At 55.3% G+C, this 21,273-nt stretch overlaps 1 protein-coding gene across 1 annotated transcript in view; it reads right to left on the reverse strand.

Moving 5' to 3' along the window:
• The window catches only part of SCN4A (sodium voltage-gated channel alpha subunit 4), a 41,797-nt gene that overhangs the window by 5,287 nt on the left and 15,237 nt on the right, over positions 1-21,273 (reverse strand). Inside the window, exons 4-20 of the mRNA XM_054573015.1 lie at positions 21,110-21,228; positions 20,872-20,961; positions 20,430-20,558; positions 19,886-19,977; positions 17,937-18,269; positions 17,036-17,099; positions 16,658-16,799; positions 15,691-15,900; positions 14,975-15,128; positions 13,114-13,352; positions 11,149-11,322; positions 10,113-10,469; positions 4,637-5,122; positions 2,603-2,735; positions 1,693-1,847; positions 1,222-1,395; positions 552-674 (exon numbers count right to left, since the gene is read on the reverse strand). Of these exons, the coding sequence (XP_054428990.1) occupies positions 552-674; positions 1,222-1,395; positions 1,693-1,847; positions 2,603-2,735; positions 4,637-5,122; positions 10,113-10,469; positions 11,149-11,322; positions 13,114-13,352; positions 14,975-15,128; positions 15,691-15,900; positions 16,658-16,799; positions 17,036-17,099; positions 17,937-18,269; positions 19,886-19,977; positions 20,430-20,558; positions 20,872-20,961; positions 21,110-21,228 (3,174 nt within the window). The remainder of the gene's footprint in view (positions 1-551; positions 675-1,221; positions 1,396-1,692; positions 1,848-2,602; positions 2,736-4,636; positions 5,123-10,112; positions 10,470-11,148; positions 11,323-13,113; positions 13,353-14,974; positions 15,129-15,690; positions 15,901-16,657; positions 16,800-17,035; positions 17,100-17,936; positions 18,270-19,885; positions 19,978-20,429; positions 20,559-20,871; positions 20,962-21,109; positions 21,229-21,273) is intronic.

Genomic DNA, 21,273 nt, shown 5'->3' on the forward strand with positions numbered 1-21,273 from the left:
TCTGGTGCAGGTGTTGTTCCCAATAGACCTCCCTTCATTGTGGAAATCCCATTTGTCTTGCCCAAACCCTGTGTTTACCAGTCATTTCCACCCTCAGGGGCCTGAGGGGATCTTTCCTAACTTGGCATGACCCTGAGCTCCAGGGCCAGAAGGCTCAGAGCCCCAAGCACAAGTCTTCCTGCTTGCTTGAGTCTCAGAGCCTTGGGGAGCCCCAGTCTGAGCTGGGGAGAGACACCCATAAATCTACACTTGCTTTCTGTCTGCCTCTCCCTGCAATGGTGCCTAATGCCCTCCTGGGAGCTGCCATAGCCTCTGCTGCCCCCTAGTGGAGGTAGAGATGAGTTAAGGAGCAGGACCAAGGGCAGGAATGGACACGGGCTGGTGCAGGATGGTGTCTCAGGCCCCCAAACCTGGCCTTCAGCAGGCCGTGAGCCAAGCCCTCTGCTTCTCTTGGTGATGATGGGAGCACAGACATGTGACCTTTGCACCTTGCCTTGTGGTAGCTGCTCCCCCAATCTCCAATCCCACTCAGAGCCCTCCTCAGCACCCACCCTCATGCCTTCGAATCGGGACAGTGCCCTCAGGGGACGCAGGGCCCGCAGCGTCCGCAGGGATTTGATGGGTCCCAGCTCCGAGTAGCCCAGCCAGTTGGCCACCAGGCTGATGATGGAGACCTGCAAAGAGAAAGTTTGAGGAGGGGGGATATCATGGACCGCAGGGTTCCCGGCTCTACCTAAGCCCAGGGACACAGTCCTAGAGGACAGGACCACCCCACAGGGGCCTTCCTAGCCTCTCAGCTCTAAGGTATCTCTCCCAGACCCTGTGCCTAGTGGGTGGCTCTGTCTGCTGGAAACTGTCCTGCCTGGGCTCCATCTCAATAATGTCATCAATTAAATGGGAGGCCTGCGTGCTCATTAAAGAGGATACAAAATCCTCCACAGATATTGGCAAGGATAGTAAGTAACTCTCCTACTTGTTCTCTTGCCCCCAATGCTCCCCTCTCCCTCCCAGGAGACAGGGGTCCCCCAGCCCATTATTCCTCTTCCCCGTGAGGCTGTGTTGGAGGAGCTGGGAGGCCAGTCTCTGTGAGGGAGCGCAGATTGGGGGTCTGATGCACTGTGTGGCCTCCAGTAGCTGCTGCGCCTTGGGCTGGGGCTTCCTAAGGTCCTCAGCCACAAGGGTGGCCTCTGGGTCTGGCTGCGGGGCTGGGGCCGAACTCACATCCACAATGAGGAAGTCGAGCCAGCACCAGGCATTTGTGAAGTACACCTTGAAGCCGTAGGCCACCCACTTGAGCAGCATTTCGATGATGAAGATGTAGGTGAACACCTTGTCGGCGTACTCGAGGATGGTGCGGATGATGCGCCGCCGCTCAATGTAGATGTCCTCGAAGGCCTGGGGGCACCAGCACGGTGGGTGGCCAGAACCCGGGGGGCTGGGACAGCAGCCACATCCCCCGCCCTGCCTGATGCTGCTGGTTCCCAGGGGACTGGCACAGTGGCCAGGCTGGCGGCTTCTCCCAGACTCCCCGTGCGAGCGAGCTTCCCCATGGGAGAACTCCTCTTGGGCTCTGGGTTGGAGACCGTCCAGGCTGCGTCCCTCCCACGGTGTGAGAAGGAGGGAGCTCCAGCAGGCCTGCTTTGGGCTTGGCACCTGCCTCTGCCCATGCCCGTCCCCCAGCGTGGTACCTACCAGGGCTCCACTGCTGAGCAGGATCATGAAGACAATGAAAGTCTCAAACCAGTTGTGCTCAACAATCTTGAAGCACGCTCTGCGGAGGGTCCACCACATCTTCCCGCGGCCCTGGGAGATGTCCACGTTGAGGCAGGGCCAACGTCGCACACAGGCTTGGGGAGCAAAGGGAGCACCACGTCACGGGCTTGAAGGCTGCTTCCAGATGCTCTGTGAGCGAGCTCCCACCGCCTTCCCAGGACGGCCCCTCCAGACCTGCATCTCACTGCTCTCCGGACCCAAGGGCCCCACCTCCTCCCAACACCTGGCTTCAGGTCCCCCACCGCTGGCTGGAAATGGGTCCAGCCCCTCCCTCAAATGGCCTCAGGCCTATTCCACCTATGTGTCAACTGCTTCCAGGAATGAACACACAGATGAAAGACCTGCAGGGATGTAGGCCATCAGCCCAGGGACTGTAACTGACAGCTGTCCCTCTCTTCCCCCACTCTGCCCAGGCAGCCTTCACTCCGCACAGCCTGGGCTCTGTGGGCAAAAACGTTTCTCCGGAGCTGTCTGAGTAGGCCTTTCTCCCTGAAGATGAAGCTGAGGAAGATGGCAGTCTTAGAGCAGCCTTTCCTGAGAACTTGCTCCATGTTGGGCCCTGCCAGGATTCTGCACGGCAGCCCCGGGGCGCTGCCATTGCCCACTGCACGCACTTAAGGCTCAGGTCAGGGCTGGGGGGCCCCCCAGCTCTGACACCCCTGCCTGGTGCTGCAGGGCAGAGTAGCATCAGGGAGAAAAGGCCCCGCATGCTTTTGGTGAGGCGCAAGTCCCGAGAGGTCCCCAAAGAACAAGGGGCTGGGGTTGGCTGGGTGCCGTGGGGCGGGGGGCGGGACACCAGGCAAGGTGGGGACGGCGCAGGCGGGCTCACCCTCAGTGAAGCACTCCTCAGGCTGCTCCCCCTCGGCATTCTCCTCCACCTGTTCCTCAGGGTCCTCCTCGGGGGGCTTGTAGTCGGCTGTGCTGCAGACCGAGGACTCCCCGTCGAGGGGCTGTGGCAGCTTCTGCAGGGGCCACAGGGTCATGTGACCCCTGGGTCCTCCTCTCAGATTGGGCAGAGGAGCTCAGGGTGAGAAACCACAGGGAGAGGGGAAAGAGAGCGTAGGGCAGACCTACTCATTCATTCACTCCCTCACTCACTCAACCGTGAATTACGATGCCGATGCTGGCACGGTGGCTGGCGCAGAGGAACCACAGCGACCAAGTCAGCAGTGGTTCTGCTCTCGTGGCACTTAGATTTGGAGCAGGGCAGGGCTGAGGCCCGGGGAGAGGCAGTGAGGACATGATGAGGCATGTGAGGGCCTCAGCGAAGGAACGGCTCTGGGGGACAGGAGGACTGGGGGGTGGCTGGGGGTGGCTTAGCCAGCTGCGGGTTCGGGGAAGCATGGGGAAGCATGCGGAGGCATGAGGAGGTCAGCACAGGGGTAAGATGCCTGAAGACACTTGTGAGGGGGCATGAATGAGGGTCAGGACAGATTGAGGCTGCCACGACCCCAGATAACAGCACGTGATGTTGCCAGGCCTGAGCCTTCCTGTCTCCAGGGGCTGTTTGGCTGAGTATTCCAGGAAGGACGGACAATTTTTCCCAGCTGAAGCTCCAGCATGGGGCCAAGGGAACCTGTTGGGAGGCTAGTTCTTTGACCTGGCCGGGCTGCCCTGTCTTGAGGAGGCCTCTTCATGGCTGGGGGTGAGGCCCGGGCAGAGTAAGACAGAGAAGCCAGCTCTGGATCCAGAATGGTGATCAAAAGACCAGGGGGCTCCTTGTGCCAGGTTGACAGGAAGGGAAATCGAGGCACGAGGCATCAGGTCAGCCAGAGCATCCAGTGACTTTCTGCACCGCCCGTGTACCCCGACTCCCATAATCCCCTTTGGAGTAGCGCTTGCCTCCCTTTGAAGAGTATCCAGAGCCTGGGTCCTGGGTGTTCTCCAGCCCTCCCCCAGCCCTGCTCCTCATACCGAGGTCCGTGCCATAGTTCCCTGGGTATTTATAGCTTGGCAGGCACTCAGCCCCCTGGTAAGTCAGCATGCCACATATTTGGGGGGAATAAGAAGTCAAGAACTTTCAGGGCAAAGTTCACTCAGGCTCCTGTGTCCAGCGGGGCCCAGGACGGATAGGGTGGAGGTGGGCAGGGGTCCCAGCCCTTGCTTATGCTAGTTCTTCCCCTGCCAGAACCAGAGGGTGGGTGAGGGGCTCAGAGTCAGCTTCTCCAGAGGCCTAGGCAAGGCTCCAGCGTCAGCCTGAGCTTCTGGGGGAGACCACCAGTCTCTAGCCAGTCTGGCAGGGGACGGGCAGCAGGAGAGTACCTTTCAGCCCAGCAGCAGGCCTCCTGCACAGGCTGGGTGGGTGGGCCAGGGCTCCTGCTGAGGCTCTCTCTTCCCGAACCCAAACTCATCGGCCTGCTGCACCCCTCCTCAGAGTCTCCAGCCCAACCTGGCACTTTGGCCCACACTGGGAGGTAGGGACCAGCCCCAGGTGGGGTCTAAACAGAAATAGGTAACAATGACAAGAACGCAGAGTGGGCTACGGAGAGGACTCCAGGGTTCCAGCCCCGGAGTAGAGGTGTGACAGTAAAGACCATCCTGTCCAAGAGCGCCACCTGCTGGTGAGATGGAGCCCAGGTGGAATTGTGGGTGGGAGTGACAAGCGGAGGCTACAGTATTAGGACATGCAGGGCAGGTCATAATAATTGTGTAAATAATAGTAATAACAGTCACCATTCACAAAGAGCTCACTGTGCTTTACACAGATCATATCATCTAATGCTCACAACAATGACACAAGGTAGGTACCACTCCCCCCATTTTATGGACAAAGAAATGGAGGCTTGTCTAAGGTCACACAAAAATGTGAAACTGTGTCTATCTGACTCCTGAGCCCCGAAGCCAGGGTCTGTGATGGGCTCACCTTGACATCCTCAGGCTCTGAGAAGGTGTCAGTCTCCTCCTCAGTTGGCATTTCCAGGTCGGACTCCTCGGAAGCGATGGGCACGTGGATGGTCAGGTAGGGGTTGTTGATGAAGTTGAGGTGGTCCAGCTCAATGCTGGGGGTAGGCCCATCAGTCAGACCCACGTGGTTCAGGATGTGATTGTCCTTTAGGTCCTTGTCATCTTCCTTGGGCGGTGGTTCCTTCTTCTCATCCTCGGGAGCACCCTCCCCGGCCTCCTTTGCCTCCCCTGCTGCCCCGGGCCTCCCAATGCTGAGCATGATCTCCTTGGGGCTCAGGACCTTGCCATGCAACAGCCCCAGCAGGAAGGCTTTGGCGAAGCCGATGCCCCATTTGATGCGCCCAATGGCGATCTGCAGGTTGTTCATCTCTCCATCCTCATCTGAGGCTGCCAGGCTGTCGGCACTGAAGGAGCTCAGGAGCAGGGCCAAGAAGAGGTTCAGGACCTGGGGAGCAGGGGTTGGGGGAGCCTCAGCTCAGCCTCTGGGCCCCTGAGGGTGCCACCTTCAGCCAGCACCAGGGACCTCAGGCCTCCAGGTTAGACCCACGCCGTGCTGAACATTTAGAAGGACATCACCTAACAGAATCGTCATGGAAGTGAGAACTGTTGCTGCATCCCCACGTTGCAGATAAGGAAACTGAGGCTGGGGCACAGTATAGGACTCCGGTGACCAAGGCTGAAGCAGGGCTTGGGGAGGCCCACTGGGGGACAGGGACTCTTCCCATGATGCTGTCCTCCACCTCCGTGGCAAGAGGATGCAGAACAAAGAGCAGGGTGCACGTCTCTGAGCTTCTAGGCCTAACTAGGAACATAAATCTTATGAGCTGTTTTTTCTTGTCTGATAAGTGGGATTTTAATAGACCCTGTGCTCCCAAACCTCAGACGCATGTCCCCTATTGCTCTGGAGGGGGCATTTGACTCTTTTTTTCCCCATAGAATTCCCTGTTCCACTTGGTTTTCTTCCCATAGCCCTGTTGAAAGGGACTTAAGAGGCTACTGGTCTACCCCCTGCCCTCTGTCAACTTTATTTTCCAGTGAATAGACATTTACTGAGCCCCTCACAGCGCTCACAAGAGCAAGGAGCCTCAGGGAGTTTCAGCCTGGCAGAGACAGACTTTGATCAAACAAATATAATGCAGTGAGTTTTCATGGCAGCAGAGGCAGTACATCCTGAGGCAGTCATATCACTGCTCCGTGCCTCAGTTTTCTCATCTGTAGAATGGGGATGATTCTAGTCCCTACTCCTTTGCATTGTTGTGAGCACACAATAGGCTCTCAAAACATGTTGGCTCTTCTGTGTGCAATTTTGGAAGGCAGGACCAGGTTCTTTCTCTGGGGGCCTTGGGAGGGGCTGGGAGCCTGCAACATGAGTCGGTCACCCTTGCCCTTCTTCCCCACGCGCCTTTCACTGTGACTTTCATGAGTGTTCTCCAAGGTCTTTTTGCCATTATCTTAACTATCAAGTTAACATAATATCTTTAAAATACATATGTGGTACATTGTATATATTCTCTCTTTGGGGAATACACTGGGGGGCAGATTCCACCCCATCTCCATGCTCCCAGCTACTTTGCTGCCTTCGCCCCCCACAAAAATGTATTGACTTTTCTTTTCCTCCCTTGGAAGCAGGCGTCCAGTTGCCAGAAACACATCTGAGATGGGAATTAGCTGCTCTCTGGGTCAGCAGGGTTTGCACACGGCTCCCGCCTGGGACAGAAATAGCCTCCTCAGGCAAGGCGGGGGCGGGGGGCTGCAGGGGAGGGGGATGGACGCCATGTTCCCCCGGGGGCGCTCAGGGGTGGGTTATCTATGACCTAGTCACTTCTTCTTCTTCATGGGAACCCAGAGAAAGTGCCCAAGTGCCACAGATGCAGGGGACACAGGTACCCACACCCCCTGGCAGGGTGCCCCTGTGCCCTCTGCAGACACCTGCTTCCATGAGCCCGGGGGTGGAGACAGCGCCCAAGGAGCGGACAGTGCCAGCTCCCCTGGCTGCTCCACTCCCTCTGAGCAAAGTGGGAGAACCATGGGGCTGGGCAGGAAAAGGGTACCAGTGTCGAGTGTGTGTGTGTGTGTGTGAGAGAGAGAGAGACAGAGAGAGAGAGAGACAGAGAGAGAGAGAGAGAGAGAGAGAGAGACCCACATGGGGGAAGTGCAGTGCAGTGGTTCCAGACTCGAGCCAGGCTGCTTCGGTTCATAGATTACTCATTTGCTTCTCTGAGCCTTTGCTTCCTCATCTGCAAACTAGAGAGGAGTACACGGAAAGTGTTCAGAGTGCGGGATGAGTGGACAAGTAGAGGTCAGTTGTCATCCTCCTTGCTGGTATGGATGTTATCATGATCATCACTGCTGTTATTATTGATGACACCGTTATCAGAGTTACCTAGACACAGGGTCTAGTCCAAGCTCGGACTCTCGCCAGCTGTGTGGCTCCGGGCAGCGTGGCCTCAGAGCACAGAGGTGATGTTATCTGCCCTGCAGCCTTGTCAATAGCACTGAGGGTAGTGCAAACAAAGCCCTCTGCGCAGGGGAGGGTGCCTGGCAGCAGCCCACTGCTTGGGAATGCAATGTCCACGGAGGGTAGCTACAACACTCATGCCTGTGACATTTGAACTCCCCTGTCCTTGCAGGCCAAGTGCTTTGCTAAGCACTTAGACATGTGTCATGCAATCCTCAGAATTACCCAATGAAGTAGGTCACTACCATGAGCACCCCCATTTTCCAGATGAGAAAAATTGAGTCCCAGATAGGTTAATAACTGGCTCAAGGTTTCCCAGTTAGTAGTAGCAAAGCAGGGGTTTGAAATGCTTTTGAGTTTGTACACATACAGACAGAACCCCCTGCAGACCCTTTCAGTCACCCCCAGGCCCTTAAACTTACATTTACAAACTACTACACAGACACTGCTGCCTGGACCTAATCCTGCCCAGAGTTCTTACCCGGGCGCCTTCCCTCTCTCTCTCTTCTGTCCCCAAGACCTCCCTCCATGGGACAGCCAACCTGGGTTCTCCTGTCTAGCTCTATCTGGGGCTTGACCAGGGTCAACCCCCCGCCGCCCCCCGCCACCACCAGTCGGCTCCTGCCTCCAGCCGGAGCTCAGCGATATCTGAGAAGTGCTAACCCGGCAGCCCAAGGATTCCACAGGCCTTTTCAGGACTTGGGGACGTGCGTCTTCCCACCCCATTGCCCAAGGCAGCGCCTGCCACTGCAGGGGGCAACTGGGCACAGCCCTCCTAGTAGGCCTGACCCCACCCCACCCAGAGAAGGGGAGGAGCTGGGGTCGGCAGGGTGAGGATGGATGCCTGCCAGGCCCTAGCCACAGAAATGCTGGTCAGCTGGACCGCAGCCCCGCAGCCTGGTCCTCTTCGTCCCCTGCACCCCTCCTCTGCACCCGCCCGCATGCCAAGCCCCGGGCCACAGAGAGGATGGCAGGATGGATGCAGTGCGTGCCAGCTCTGGACTCTCCAATGCCCGGGGCCTGATTCCTAGGTGCAGAGGAGGGTGAGAGGATGGGAAATGGAAAAGAGGCCCCAGAGCTTCGGATACCAACTCCACGCTGTGCCTTCTAGCACACTCTCATGGTCGCCCGTCCCAGTCACCCGATAAGGTACCTACTTCTCTTTCATGTAGAGAACCAGCCAACCAGAAAGCAGTAATTGGTTCAAGGTCCTGCAGATGACAAAGGCACTGGAACTGGAACTTCGATTAGTCAGATTCCAGTTATTATGTTACTTTATCCAAAACACTAGGTTTCAACAGCCCTTCTCAGTGCCGTCCTTGGGCCAGGGGCAGCAGCATCATGCTCCCCAGGCCGCAGCCCAGAGCCGCCGAATCAGGCTGCAGCAGGGTGGGGGCGGGGGCCAGACCTGGATTCTACAAAACTCTCAAGTAACTATCAAGCAGGTTAAGCTTGGACAACCATTGGATTAAACCACACACACACACACACACACACACACACACACACACACAATGCCATTTTGAGGGAAACAAAAGAAAAAATAAACAAATGGGACTACATCAAACTAAAAAGGGTTTGCACAGCAAAAGAAACCATTAACAAAACAAAAAGACAACCTACTAAGTAGAACAAGGTATTTGTCAATGATACATCATATAAGGGGTTCATGTCCAAAATGTATAGAGAATCATACAACTCACCACCACCAAAAATAAAACCAATGCAGAGAACCTATTAGACACTGCTCCAGAGGACACACAGATGGTCAACAGACGTATGAAAAGATGCTCAATGTCACTAATTATCAGAGAAATGCAAATGAAAACCACTAATGAGCTATCACTTCACACCTGCCAGAGTGGCTATCCATAAATACAAAAACAACAAGTGTTGGCGAGGATGTGGAGAAAAGGGAACCCTCGTGCACTCTTGGCTGGAATGTAGATTGGCGCAGCCGCTGTGGAAAACAGTGTAGGGTCCTTAAAAAATTAAAAATGGAACTGCCTATGACCCAGCAATTCTGCTTCTGGGTGTGTATCTGAAGAAGCCCAAAACACTAATGTCAAAGAATATACACAATGACTCCTCTGGTCATTGCTGTGTTCCTTACAACAGCCAGGCTATGGAAGCAACCGAAGTGTCCAGCAACAGATGAGCGGAGAAAAAAGTCGTGGTAGGTACAGGGTGGAGCAAAAGTAGGTTTACAGTAGTGAGTATGTGAAACAGGGTTTATTCTTAGAGCATTTTCTGTAAATTATTGTATTATTTTCCATACAAAAAGCTGTAAACCTACTCTTGTCCCACCCTGTATATACTATAGAATATTCCTCAGCCATTAATAAAAACAACTTACTGTTTGCAATAGCACGGATGGACCTAGTGTGTGTTATGCTAAGTGAAATAAGTCAGAGAAAAACAACGACCGTACGATTCCATTTCTATGTGGAATCTGAAGAATAAAATAAACAAAATTGAAACAGGCTCATAGGTACAAAGAACAGACTGATGGTTGCCAGAGGGAAAGGGATTAGGGGGCTGGGTGGAAGAGGTGAAGGGATTAAACGGTCCCTGGCAGGTACAAAACAGTCATGGGGATGGAAAGTACAGCACAGGGAATGTAGTCAGTGACATTGTAGTGTGTGCGGTGCCAGGTGGGCACTGGAAATATCGGGGGCGGGGGACGCTTTGTAAAGTATATGCTTATCTAACCACTGTGCTGTACACCTGAAACTAACAAAAAGAATATTGAATATAAACTGTAATTGAAAAATAAAATTAAAAGAAAAAACATTGCCATTTTGGGGGGCCCAAGGGGCATGTATCAGTGATTTCATACAGGTAAACCTCACAGGAAAAGGGCCTTCGAACAAAAGCTCGATCTAAAGGAAATAAAGAAATCAAGGAATGGGCCATGTCTTGGACACTTGGATTTCCTGGGCAAGGGTTGGGGAGCCACCCAGCTGGCCTCACTCACCACCAGGTTGCCGATGACCATGACCATGAGGAAGACGGTGAGGCACATGGGCTGGCCGGCCACCTCCATGCAGTCCCACATGGTCTCGATCCACTCCCCACAGAGGATGCGGAAGACGATGAGGAAGGAGTGGAAGAAGTCGTGCATGTGCCAGCGGGGCAGGCTGCAGTCCGAGGAGATCTTGCACACACACTCCTTGTAGCTCTTGCCGAACAGCTGCATGCCCACCACGGCGAAGATGAACACGATGATGGCGAGCACCAGCGTCAGGTTGCCCAGCGCCCCCACCGAGTTGCCGATGATCTTGATGAGCATGTTCAGTGTGGGCCACGACTTGGCCAGCTTGAAGACCCGCAGCTGCCAGGTGGGAGGAAGGCAGGGGCGAATGAGGCCCAGGGACCCCTGGCCCAACCGAGGGAACCCCATCCTTAGGAGAGAAAATCATCTCGGGGATTTCCCATCCTCTGAGTGATCAGAGGCCTCAGTGTGCCTCTCTGCCAAATGGGAACACTTATATCCTACCACCCCATACTCTTCATGTGTTCAAAAGAAAAAAGAAGTCCTTACCTGTTAAAGATACAGAAAAATTATTTACAAGTGAAATTAAATGTCAGAATTTGCTTTAACATATTCCCCCCCAAACAAAAAGTGGGGGTATAGGTGAAACAAGAACATTAGACTATTGATGGCTGTTGAAGCTGGGTGATAGGTACACAGAGGTTTATTATACTTTATGTTTTTGTGAATGCATGAAAGATCCCATAATAAAGCTTAAAAAAAAAAAAAAGTACTTCTATAGGGTTGTAGAAAGGACACTAATTCAGTGTTCCAATTCCACTACTACAGAGCTACCCAAGCCTCAACTCTCAGGTGGAGAGTACAGGCCAAAGCTCCCGTTCCATAGCCACCCAAGTTCACTAAAGGGTCGAGCTCCTGGGGGTGTTATTTTGGCCCCTAGCGACCCTGTGTGATAGGGGAGAGGGCTCCCTTTCTCCCAGCCTGCCCCTCCTCAGCCCTGGCCCCGGGGCTCACGGACCAGACGGAAGGAGCGGAGCACGGACAGCCCCTGCACGTTGGCCAGGCCCAGCTCCACCAGGCTGAGGGTGACGATGATACTGTCAAAGACGTTCCAGCCCTGCTGGAAGTACTCGTAGGGGTCCATGGCGATGAGCTTCAGTACCATCTCTGCTGTGAAGATGCCCGTGAAGACCTGTGGGGTGGGGTGCCGTCCCCGTCAGAGCCTCAGGGAACAGGGGGCCTTGGGAGTCTCCTACCCAGCTCCCACCGCCTGGCAGAGCCTGTGGGGGCCAGAACCCTGAGGGGGCAGGTTGTGGTACCCGCGGCCCACATGCGTGTAGGTGAGTGAGGAGTGAGTGGCCATTCCACAGGGTAGATGGGGGCCACCCAGAGACCTGGGCCCACCCGTTTATGGCCATGTGACCATGGGCCAACCCTTAATTTCTTGGGGTATACACGCATGATAGTATTTAACACTCACAGAGCACTTTGTGGTTCCCAATACAACCTCATTAGTGTGCCGATTTCTATGTAGTTGGAAGGGGCTCTCAGAGAAAAGAACCAGAGAGGCTCAGAGAGGCTAGCGGGAAGGTCTTGGCCATGCTGCCCACGTGGGAATGAGTCAGGTCTCAAACCTGCTTGATTCAGTCTCCTACCCTACAGCCTCTCTACCCTCACTGGCAGGGATCCCAGGACTTGGCAAATAGTGGTGGCCTTGGAAGTCTAGGGCAGCGGCCAAAAGGGGGCAATGTCAGGAACAATGAGAAGGTCAGAACTGTGCCCCCGCCCCCCACCCAACCCTTGATAGGGAGACTGAGGGCTGCAAGTCCCTGAAAACTCCCTGGGCACGGCCCCCCTCCTGCTGGGCACCAGCTGCCCTGGGTCTACAGCCTGCCCTGGCACATGCTGCGCCCCGCCCAGGAGCTGTCCCTGGCTATAGCAGGTGCCCAGGCAGCAGCAGAATGTGGTCAGGGGATCGGCAGGCGGCGGGCCGGCCCCATCACGTACACCCCAGCAGCTGCGCCAAGTCCAAAGCAGGCCCAGGCCCCTGCAGCCTGGCCTGGTCATGGCTGCCTTGGGCATCACCATGGAGCAGGCCCACCTGCCTCATAGCCTCGGGGTCCAGGGTCGTGTTCCATTGCTACCTACCCAGTCCTCGTCCTGTCCCAGGCCTCAAATCTTACTCTCCCTAGGCCTCCCTGACCCTGGGGGGTGAGGGGAGTACCTCACCCACTTGCTATACTGGAAAAATTTGAGGGGAACTGGGAAGGGTGGGGCTAGAGGAGGCGGCTTCTTCCCTTTGTTAGGCTCCACCAGGGCTGGCAATGAGGTGATAATGCTCCTAATGGGTAGGGATAAGCCAGCGGATCAGTGTGTGTCAACAATAGTGGAGCAGGAAGGGCTGGAGCAGGGAGCACGCCTGGCCACACCCGCACCACTCAAAGGGTAGCTGGCAGGGGGCTGAGGGTTGGAGGACTATGCCTTGGGGCCTCCAGGCTGAGCTAAACCTCCTTGGGCCTGGGTGCCCGTGGCTATGTGCCCCCCTTCCAGGTCCTTTAGTCCCTCTTAGACCCACAGCAACCTCTAAAGGTGGAGAGACTTGTCATCCAGCCCCTCCCCACCGCCCCCTCCCTGCCCCCCAGCCCCACCTCCATGCCCAAACTCTCCCATCTTTGCATCCAGGGCATGGCCTGGACTCCAGATCCCCTGAGCCCAATCTTAAGATTCTAGCACCTCACTCCCACTCTCTGTCCTCAACTATCTTGAAACCCAAATACCATATCCCATGGATCACCCCATGTACCTCCCCGGTACATCAACTCATGCCCCGCCCCCATATATTTGGAAAATAACCCCAGTCTGTCTGCAAATGCTGCCCAATAGTGCCCCATATTTCCACATAGCCCAGAGGGCCTCCTTGGGCCCTGTGTCTTCTCCCCTGTCCTGCCTGGAAATGACCGCCTCTCCCTTGTCCCTTCCCTACCAGGTTGCCCACAGTGAGCACGTGGTCAAAGTACTCCGTCATGGGGTAATGTTCCATGGCCATGAAGAGGGTGTTGAGCACAATGCAGATGGTGATGCCCAGGTCCACGAAGGGGTCCATGACGATCAGGTGGATGATGTTCTTGAACTTCACCCATGGGGCACAGCAGTTCCATATGAGGAGTTTGTGGGCCCACTTGTACCACCACGGTGGGCACTTCTGGTGGGCCTCTTCTAGCTCTGGGGGTAGGGTGGAAGCAGACACATGATGAAGATCTCCCTCTCAGGTGCTATCTTCCTCCACCAAGGTCTTTGGGACCCCTTCCAAGGCCTGCCCCTTAGATTGCCACATCTCAAACCCCACCCCTCTGTGTCACCTACTCCAAGCCCCACCTCTTAGTGTATCGCCCTCAAGACAAGCCCCTCTAGACCCTGCCTCCCAAAGACCCACCCCTTAGCCACGTTTACCCCACAGCCCTTCTTGCAGTGTGCAACTTCAAGCTTTCCCTTCTTGACATACCCCACAAAGCCCTGCCCCTCAGCAACTCCCACCCTTGTCAGCGGCCCAAGGCCACGACAATCCCACACCCTGGGAATGGTGGGAGTTCACAGCTGGAGGCTGGGTCCCAGTTCCATTTGTTGTTGCTGGCCAATGCCACTGGGGAGCAGGCTGGGATCCCCCTGTGGGGTCTGTCTCAATTTGGCAGTAATGTGGGCTCCTCCAGACTGTCCCCAGCCATTCCATCATTTCCCACCAGAGTGGCTTTCTGGAAATATCACCCTGTTCTTGCCACCACAACCCTAAAGCCCTGGGGCTCTGCAAGGCCCATGGATGAAGCTGCTCCTCCTCCAGGCCTGTGGGAGGCCTCAGTCTAGGCATGCTCTCATTTAACTCCCACCAAAAATTTATAAGGTAAGTGATATTAGTGCCTCCCATCTAATAGAGGAGGAAAGGGGACCGCTCTCAAAGGCTGCACATTACAGTCTGGCCATAACCCCCACCCCCCACCCCCTACCCCCAACCTGGGTGCTATTGTAGGTGCTACTGCCAAAACTTCTCACAACCACCCCAGCAAGGGCAGTGTTGAATGATCTCAGTCAGCTCTGCCCAGCATTCCCTGGGCCATTCTCTGGCAGGGCAGTCAGATACCTGGATGCCTGTCATAAAAGGTCAGGTGAGATAGTGCCCTCCAGAGGTTTGCAAAGTCCTCTAGGCAAGTGGCCTGGGAAAGGGGCCACGTCTCTTCTATGACAGATTTTCTTCTTTCCTTCTCTCCTTCCCTCTCTCTTTCCTTCCCTCCCTCCCTCTCATCCATCCATACATATACTCATGTTTCTTCCCATTCATTAATCTTTCAGCCCATTCATCTGTCCATCTATCATCCATCCATCCATCCAATGATCTGTATGCATCTGTCTGCCCTCTCTTCACTGCCTCATCCTTATCCTCCTCCTGAGACTTGGGGAGCAGTATGGGGATTTGAGGGAGTCTGTGGCTCTCCCTGCTCAGTCTGACCGTTGGCATTTAACTTTTACACGGAAGACATTTGAGGAGCAAGATCTCCAGTTTCCGGAACATTGGGCCTTCCTGGTTAGTATTATTATCCTGTCCCCTGTTACCCTGGCAGCCCCCAAGGCCCTCCCGGAAGCCCCCAGTTCCCCTAGCAGCCTGGCCTTGCAGCCAGAACTGGGGCAGGTTAAGCCAGGACTATATTTATCATGGCCATTTCTTCGATGCCAATATTAAGTTACTGTCCTCCTGAAGCTAGGCCCAGCCAGCCCCACCTGCACCTCCCCAGTAGCCCACGGCCTGATGGGCAGGGCACACAGTGGAGGACAGCTATGGGGTGCCAGGCACTCACCTTCCATAGCTTCCGAGATGCCGCTTTCTGCACTGCAGCTTGGCCTTGGGAGCCCCTTCTCCCCCGGCGATGTGTCCAGGCTGCCATTGCAGTCTTTGCCATGAGCTGGGTCACCATCTGCCTCCCCATCTTCCAGAGCCTGGGCAGCCTTGGCCTGTGGACAGCAGAGTGATAGACATGCAGATCATTTCTGAGCCAGGAAGATGGACTACTTGACTTTCATAGCTTCCTCATGAATCCTTTAGAATGGGGCCCCCTCTGTGCAGTGGTGGTCCAACGTGACTAAGGACACTCATCCTGGAAGACTCTCCACTCTCTGAAGTCTTAACTGAGCCTGCACTTCATGAGATGGTGAGAAAGTGGGCACTGCTCCCTGGAGCCTCATCAGGCCCCACCCCTCTCTTGACATGGACCCATAGTCTGCCCAGAAAGAACCACAATAGCATAGATATTTAAGCTAGAAGCCTACTTCTGTTTTAACTAGTGCAGATTCCTTGTTACGCATAGTAGGGGGAAACTGAGGCATGGAGCTGTGAAATGCTCTTTCCTGCCTGGATATCTCCCATCCGACCAAAGCCCTCAGCCTGGGCCCTCTGCTCTCCCTGCCTCACAGGCCTGGCCCCACGCTCTCCCCCACCCTCAGCCGGCCCAGGAGAGCCCTGGCCGAGGGGCGGGCAAACCCCTGGGTCCTTGGCCTCCTCTCTCTGAGCCCAGACCTTCTCCATTTCCTCCTGATGCTTTTTCACTTTCTCCAGCATTTGCTGAAACTCCTCTTCTCGCTCCTGATCCTCAGCCAGGGTGGCCTCATTCTGCTCGGCGTAAGCCATGGCCACCACCGCCAGGATCAGATTGATGAGGTAAAAAGAGCCCAGGAAGATGATGACGACGAAGAAGATCATGTAGGTCTTGCCAGCTGCGCGGAGGGTCTGGAAGCAGGGGCAGGACAGGAAGTATCACATGGCACCCTGCCTGCTCTCACCCACCGCCGCTCCCCGCACACCTACCATTGCCCAGGTAGGTAAACAGAAGGATCCCTCACAGAACCTGGGGATTTGAGGCAGGGCATGGCCATCTTTGCAGGCTAGACCACACTCTGGGGAGCTCCCAAATGTATACCTGGGACCTGCACTTTCCTTGTCTTCTGGCTCAGAGCACCCTGAGGACCCCAGTCAGACATCTTGGGATCAGAGAGCCAGGGTAAAAAATGGTGAACATGATCTTTAGGGTCAGCTTGAATCCTAGCTTTGCAAAGGTGCGGGGCATCTAGTAAGAGCTCGACAGGTAGTAGTACTATATTCATTCATATATCAGTATTAGAAACATCACCATGGACCAGAAGGCACTGTTGCTTCAGACTCAGCCTGCCTGATCTGCAAAGAGTAGAAGCTAAATAACTGTGTCTGGATAGAGTTGAATTTGTAAGCTGCCCTGCTGGTTGCAGTGAGGCCTGGGGGTCTGTGCCAGGCCCAGGCCTCAGCAGAGGTGGAGAAGGAAGAAGAGGCTGTGTCTCAGATCTGGGCAGGTGCCCGGTGCTGAAGGGCTCTTAAGATTCTGTATGTAGGGACACCTGGAGGATGCCACAGATGAGATAGCCCTGCTGGGGGCCCCGCCAGGTGAGGTAGAGGCTGCGGGAATGAAAGGTGGTGGTTTTCAGGCAAAAGAGCAGGGTGGGGGCAGCTGTACCAGCTGGAAGAGGTTCTCCCAATAGTCCTGTGTCATGAGGCGGAAGAGAGCCAGGAAGGCCCAGCTGAAGGTGTCATAGCTGGTGTAGCCATAGTTGGGGTTCCGTCCAGCCTTCATGCATGTGTAACCCTCGGGGCACTGCCTGGGGATAGAATGGGGGCTGCTTTTAGGGAGGGATGAGAGCACCAACTGGGGGGAATAGGGGATCCCCAAAGGAAAAATCCTTCAGTCCTGTTTGGGTCCCCAAAACAGGAGAGTATTCCATCCAGGTCCATAGATTTCCCTTACATTCCCGTCCATCCGAGGTCCTCGGCCCCGACCAGCCCCCATTTTCCAACACCCCTGGGGCACCTCTTCCCATGGCCCAGCATCACTCACCCAGCGTCACTGCTGTTCCCACAGAGCAGGGCGTCAAGAGCACCCTCCAGGTAATAGAAGTTCCCTTTGGGAGTCAGAGGCCACAAAGGAAACACGTTACCACATGGACATGCTGTGGGCATGTGTACCCACTGCACACTTGTGGATACATCTGTGTGGACCACACCAAATAGATGCTCCCTGGGTGCCCCACCTCTCCTTTATGGGCAGCCCCAGGTCCTCAGGTCTCTGGCTGGATTCACTGCAGGGAGCTCAGCTCCAGTGATGTCAGCTCAGTGTCTCGTGTGGTTGTGCAGTCGGAACACAGCAAGGGCACAGAGGGACGGGAAGGACGCGTATGCATGTGCATGGGGCTTCCAAGTCCCTGTGCAGGGCCCCTGACTAAGGGCTGAGACTGGGGGCCGGGGGAGGCTACACTCCAGGGCACCAGGGTGAAGAAAGGGTACCTTTTTCTAATTTGCCAGATGGCACTGGGTAGACTAGCAGTGGCCATGTGAGAGCGTGTGCCTGTGAACTGTGTGTGGACAGGATGTGGTGTGTGGGTGCCTGTGAAGTGTTTGTGAACATGGGTGTGGGTGTGTGGGTGCCTGGTGATGGCCCTCCCAGGGAGTGCCTACGTTCAGGAATAGGGAATATGGACTATTGTTTTTTATAGTGGAAGCTTCGGGATTCTCAAAGTAATTTGGCATTTGTTGTCACATTAACCCTTTGAGAAAGATGTTGTCATCTCAGTTTTACCGGTGAGGATTCTGAGGGTCAGGGATATCAAGTGACTTGTCAGAGGTTATCCAAGTGGTAAGTGACAGATTTAAGCTCAGGTCCTCCCCATGCTATTTACCTCACAGGGGGCTGACCTCGGGGCCAGGACCGGCCCTGCTGGCCTTCCAGCGCCCGTTCTTACCTTCGTCACTGATGTAAGCATCCCAGTCAAAGGTGTAGTTGCTGGCCCTGCCCTCCTGGCTGTTCCAGGTGTCATTGCCATACCACGTATCATTGTGGTACCATGTATCATTGTTGTACCATGTGTTATTATCATACCACATGTCATTGTTGTACCACGTGGTGTTGGTGTCGTTGAAGGGCGGGGGCCAGCGCACACACTTCTGTCGCAGATTTCCCATGAAAAGCTGCAGCCCCACCAGGGCAAAGACACTCAGGCAGAAGACGGTGAGGATCATCACATCCGATAGCTTCTTCACCGACTGGATCAGGGCCCCCACGATCGTCTTCAGCCCTGACCAGAGGGTGGGGAGGGGTATGGATGGGGGAGCAGGCAGCCCAGGGTGGCGGCTCCCTCCCTCCTCTCTCCAAGCCTCGGCCTGCTCCCTCTCATCAAGACTTGACTTACTGGGGACACTGCTTCCCTGAAGCCTTCCCAAATTAGCCCCTCCCCTTACTCTGATCAAATCCTCAATCAGGAGCCTCCAAATGGCCAGAGTCTCAGCTGCTAGAAGAGGAGACTATAAAGACTTCACTAGGTCAGCATTCCCAGTGTGTTCTATAGAACACCAATCTCCCAAGCAGCGCCCTTAGAAGGTGGAGAGGGTGGAGAGGAGATTCAACGTCTGGGAAAGGCTGATTTTGCTCCTGCAGAGTCATTGTGCAAATCATCTTATCAAAGGTTCTGAGAAGTCCTTCAGAAAAAAACCCCCAACTTCAATAGCATGTTTCCTGAACTTATTTGTCCACAGAACCCCTTTCCTTATAATGCTTATTAACCTCCAAGGAAGAGTGGGTTTCACGCTGAGAAGCTCTAGACTGACTTTGCACTATCATTGCATTCTGCCCCTTTGGATGGACAAAGGCATAAATAACCCGTATGGAATTCCAGGGACCAATTCCCATCATTTACGGAAGAGCCACAATTTCTTCCTTTGGGCCTAATCATAGTGTCTCTCACTTCAATATGAGTTTATTTCTTCTTCTTATCCTGGCATAGACAAGAGATGCTCAGCAGCCTTCTGATAAACACCCCCTTCCCTGAGCTCTGAGGATGCTGTGAGTGTGGCACTGAGGAAAGATGTTGTGGCCTTGGCGTGGTGGCCCTCAGCAAGCACTTCCCCTATCAGGATGTCTTGGGGTCTTCTCCTCAAACTGCAGTACGAGGGCTTTGGTCTAGGGGGGAACTAAGGTGCTTTCTAGCATCAGGACTGAACAATTTCCCCTCCTCCCAGAGCCTCTTCTCCATCTTTTTTTAGATCATCTTTCTCTCATTTAATGAACCTTCTCCAGTTTCTCAGCATGCTTTTCTGAGGGTCTGGATGATCTGGACTCTATTTCCTGCTTCTCGATGCATTACTTTGGAATTTCGTGGGTTCCTGGCTCAGTGGGTAAGCAATGTGTTCCCTGTGGAGCCCTCAGGGCTGGGACTTTCCATCACTAATCGCTTCATCTCAGCTGGAGGTTGCTGCTCTGCTGCGTCTGCTTGTTTTATTTAACGCATACACAATGTCCCAGGCAGTCTTCTAAGTACCTTATCGATATTAAAGCATTTAATCCTCATAACAACCCAGTGCATGGCACTATTATTATCCACATTTTACAGATACTGAGGCACAGACAACTTAAGCCACTTGCCCAAGGTCAAAGTTAGGAAGTGGTGGAAGCGAGAACTCCAGAGTCTGCGCTGTAACCGCCCTGCTATGCTGTCTCTCAGATGCCCCGCCTCCAGTCCGGGGCTCCTCCCCTCTGGCATGGGAGCCCCTCTGTGTCCAGGCTTTGGTGTGTGTCTTACACACACAGCCTTGGAGTCTTTTGACTCTTGGATCTTGAGTATTGGGTTCTGGGCCTGGGCATGGGAGGAGGCCTGTAGACCCAGGTGTAGGTAGGGTCCCTGTACCTGCCCAGTACCTGGGATGACTGTGATGGTTTTCAGGGCCCGCAGCACCCGGAAGGTTCTCAGGGCTGAGATGTTGCCCAAGTCCACAAATTCTGTCACGTACCTGGTGGGGGCGGGGGTGGGGGGCAGGCTGTGTCAGAGCTCAGGTAGATGAGAGGGTAGAAATCAGGAACGCTTGAAGCTGGGGTTCCCCCAGGGGGCTGGGGAGCAGGTCAACACCCTGAGTTCCCTCTCAGGGCCCGAGAGTTGGGAAAGACAGTGCAGGGGCTTTGCGGGGGAGTGGGGGTGGAGCCCACTCCCCCAGTGGGCGAGGGCCTGTGGGATTGGGCTTAGGGTGCTGCGTGTGGTTGGTCCCGGCCTGTGGAGGGGCAGCCGGAGAGCCTCGAAGCCACACCCTGGGGATGGTGTCTCCTGGAGTGTGCACACAGCTCACCGTCACCACCCCTGACCCCAGGCCCCCGCGGCCCACCCCTCTGGCAGGGTCAGCCTGAGGCCTGGCCCTCACCCCTCCCCCTCGCTCAGCCTCAGCCTCAGGACACCCTGGGCCCTGCTCACGCCATCAAGATGACGCAGAAGTCCAGCCAGTTCCAGGGGTCCCGGAGGAATGTGAAGTTGTCGATGCAGAAGCCTCGGGACAGCATCTTGATGAGGGATTCAAAGGTGTAGATCCCTGTGAAGGTGTACCTGGCGGGGAGAGGGCCGGCCGGGGCCAGGCGTGTCATGCCTGGGCAGGGGTGTGGGTGGCGATGATGGGCCTCCCAGGAGGGAGGGGCGCAGAAATGAAATATGCCACCCTGGGGCTGAGGACATTGGTAAGAGTGACGTGTGTGCCACCCTGGGGACTGAAGGTGTTGATGGTGACAGTGACAGTACATGCCTCCCTGGAACACAGTCCTCAGAGCGCAGACACCTGGGATGGTCTGTGTCCCAGGCCAGTGGGGGTAGGGGTAGGGGTGGCGGAGGTTGGCGGGGGAAGGGGGGACAGAGAGAGACTTACTCCACGTTCTTGGACCAAGGAGGCGGCTCACTCATGGTCATGAACACGCAGTTGGTCAAAATGGTGATCATGATGAACATGCTGAACAGCGTTGCGGGGAGGGTCAAGGAAAGTGAGGGAGCTGGTAGGGAGGGGAGGTGGGCAGAGGGCCTTCTCTCCCAGAGCACCCTGTTTTGCTTAGCCCTACCCCCGCCCCACCTCTCCCCACGCCTGTGCGCGCCCCACTCAGGCAGGATATGAGTGGATGAGCACCTTGATAGCGCCTCGTCTGATGATGTTGAAGGGGCTCAGCAGGTAGAGAGCAGGCGTGGCGGAGAAGCGGAAGATGGCCTTGCCCTTGTTGAGCACGATGAAGGTCTGAGGCAGGGAGAGAACTATGAGGCCTGGGGACAGGCAGACAGG

This window comes from Pteronotus mesoamericanus, unplaced genomic scaffold (genome assembly GCF_021234165.1).
Source record: "Pteronotus mesoamericanus isolate MK-2021 breed Mesoamerican mustached bat unplaced genomic scaffold, CSHL_Meso_final contig_246, whole genome shotgun sequence".
NCBI lineage: Eukaryota > Metazoa > Chordata > Mammalia > Chiroptera > Mormoopidae > Pteronotus > Pteronotus mesoamericanus.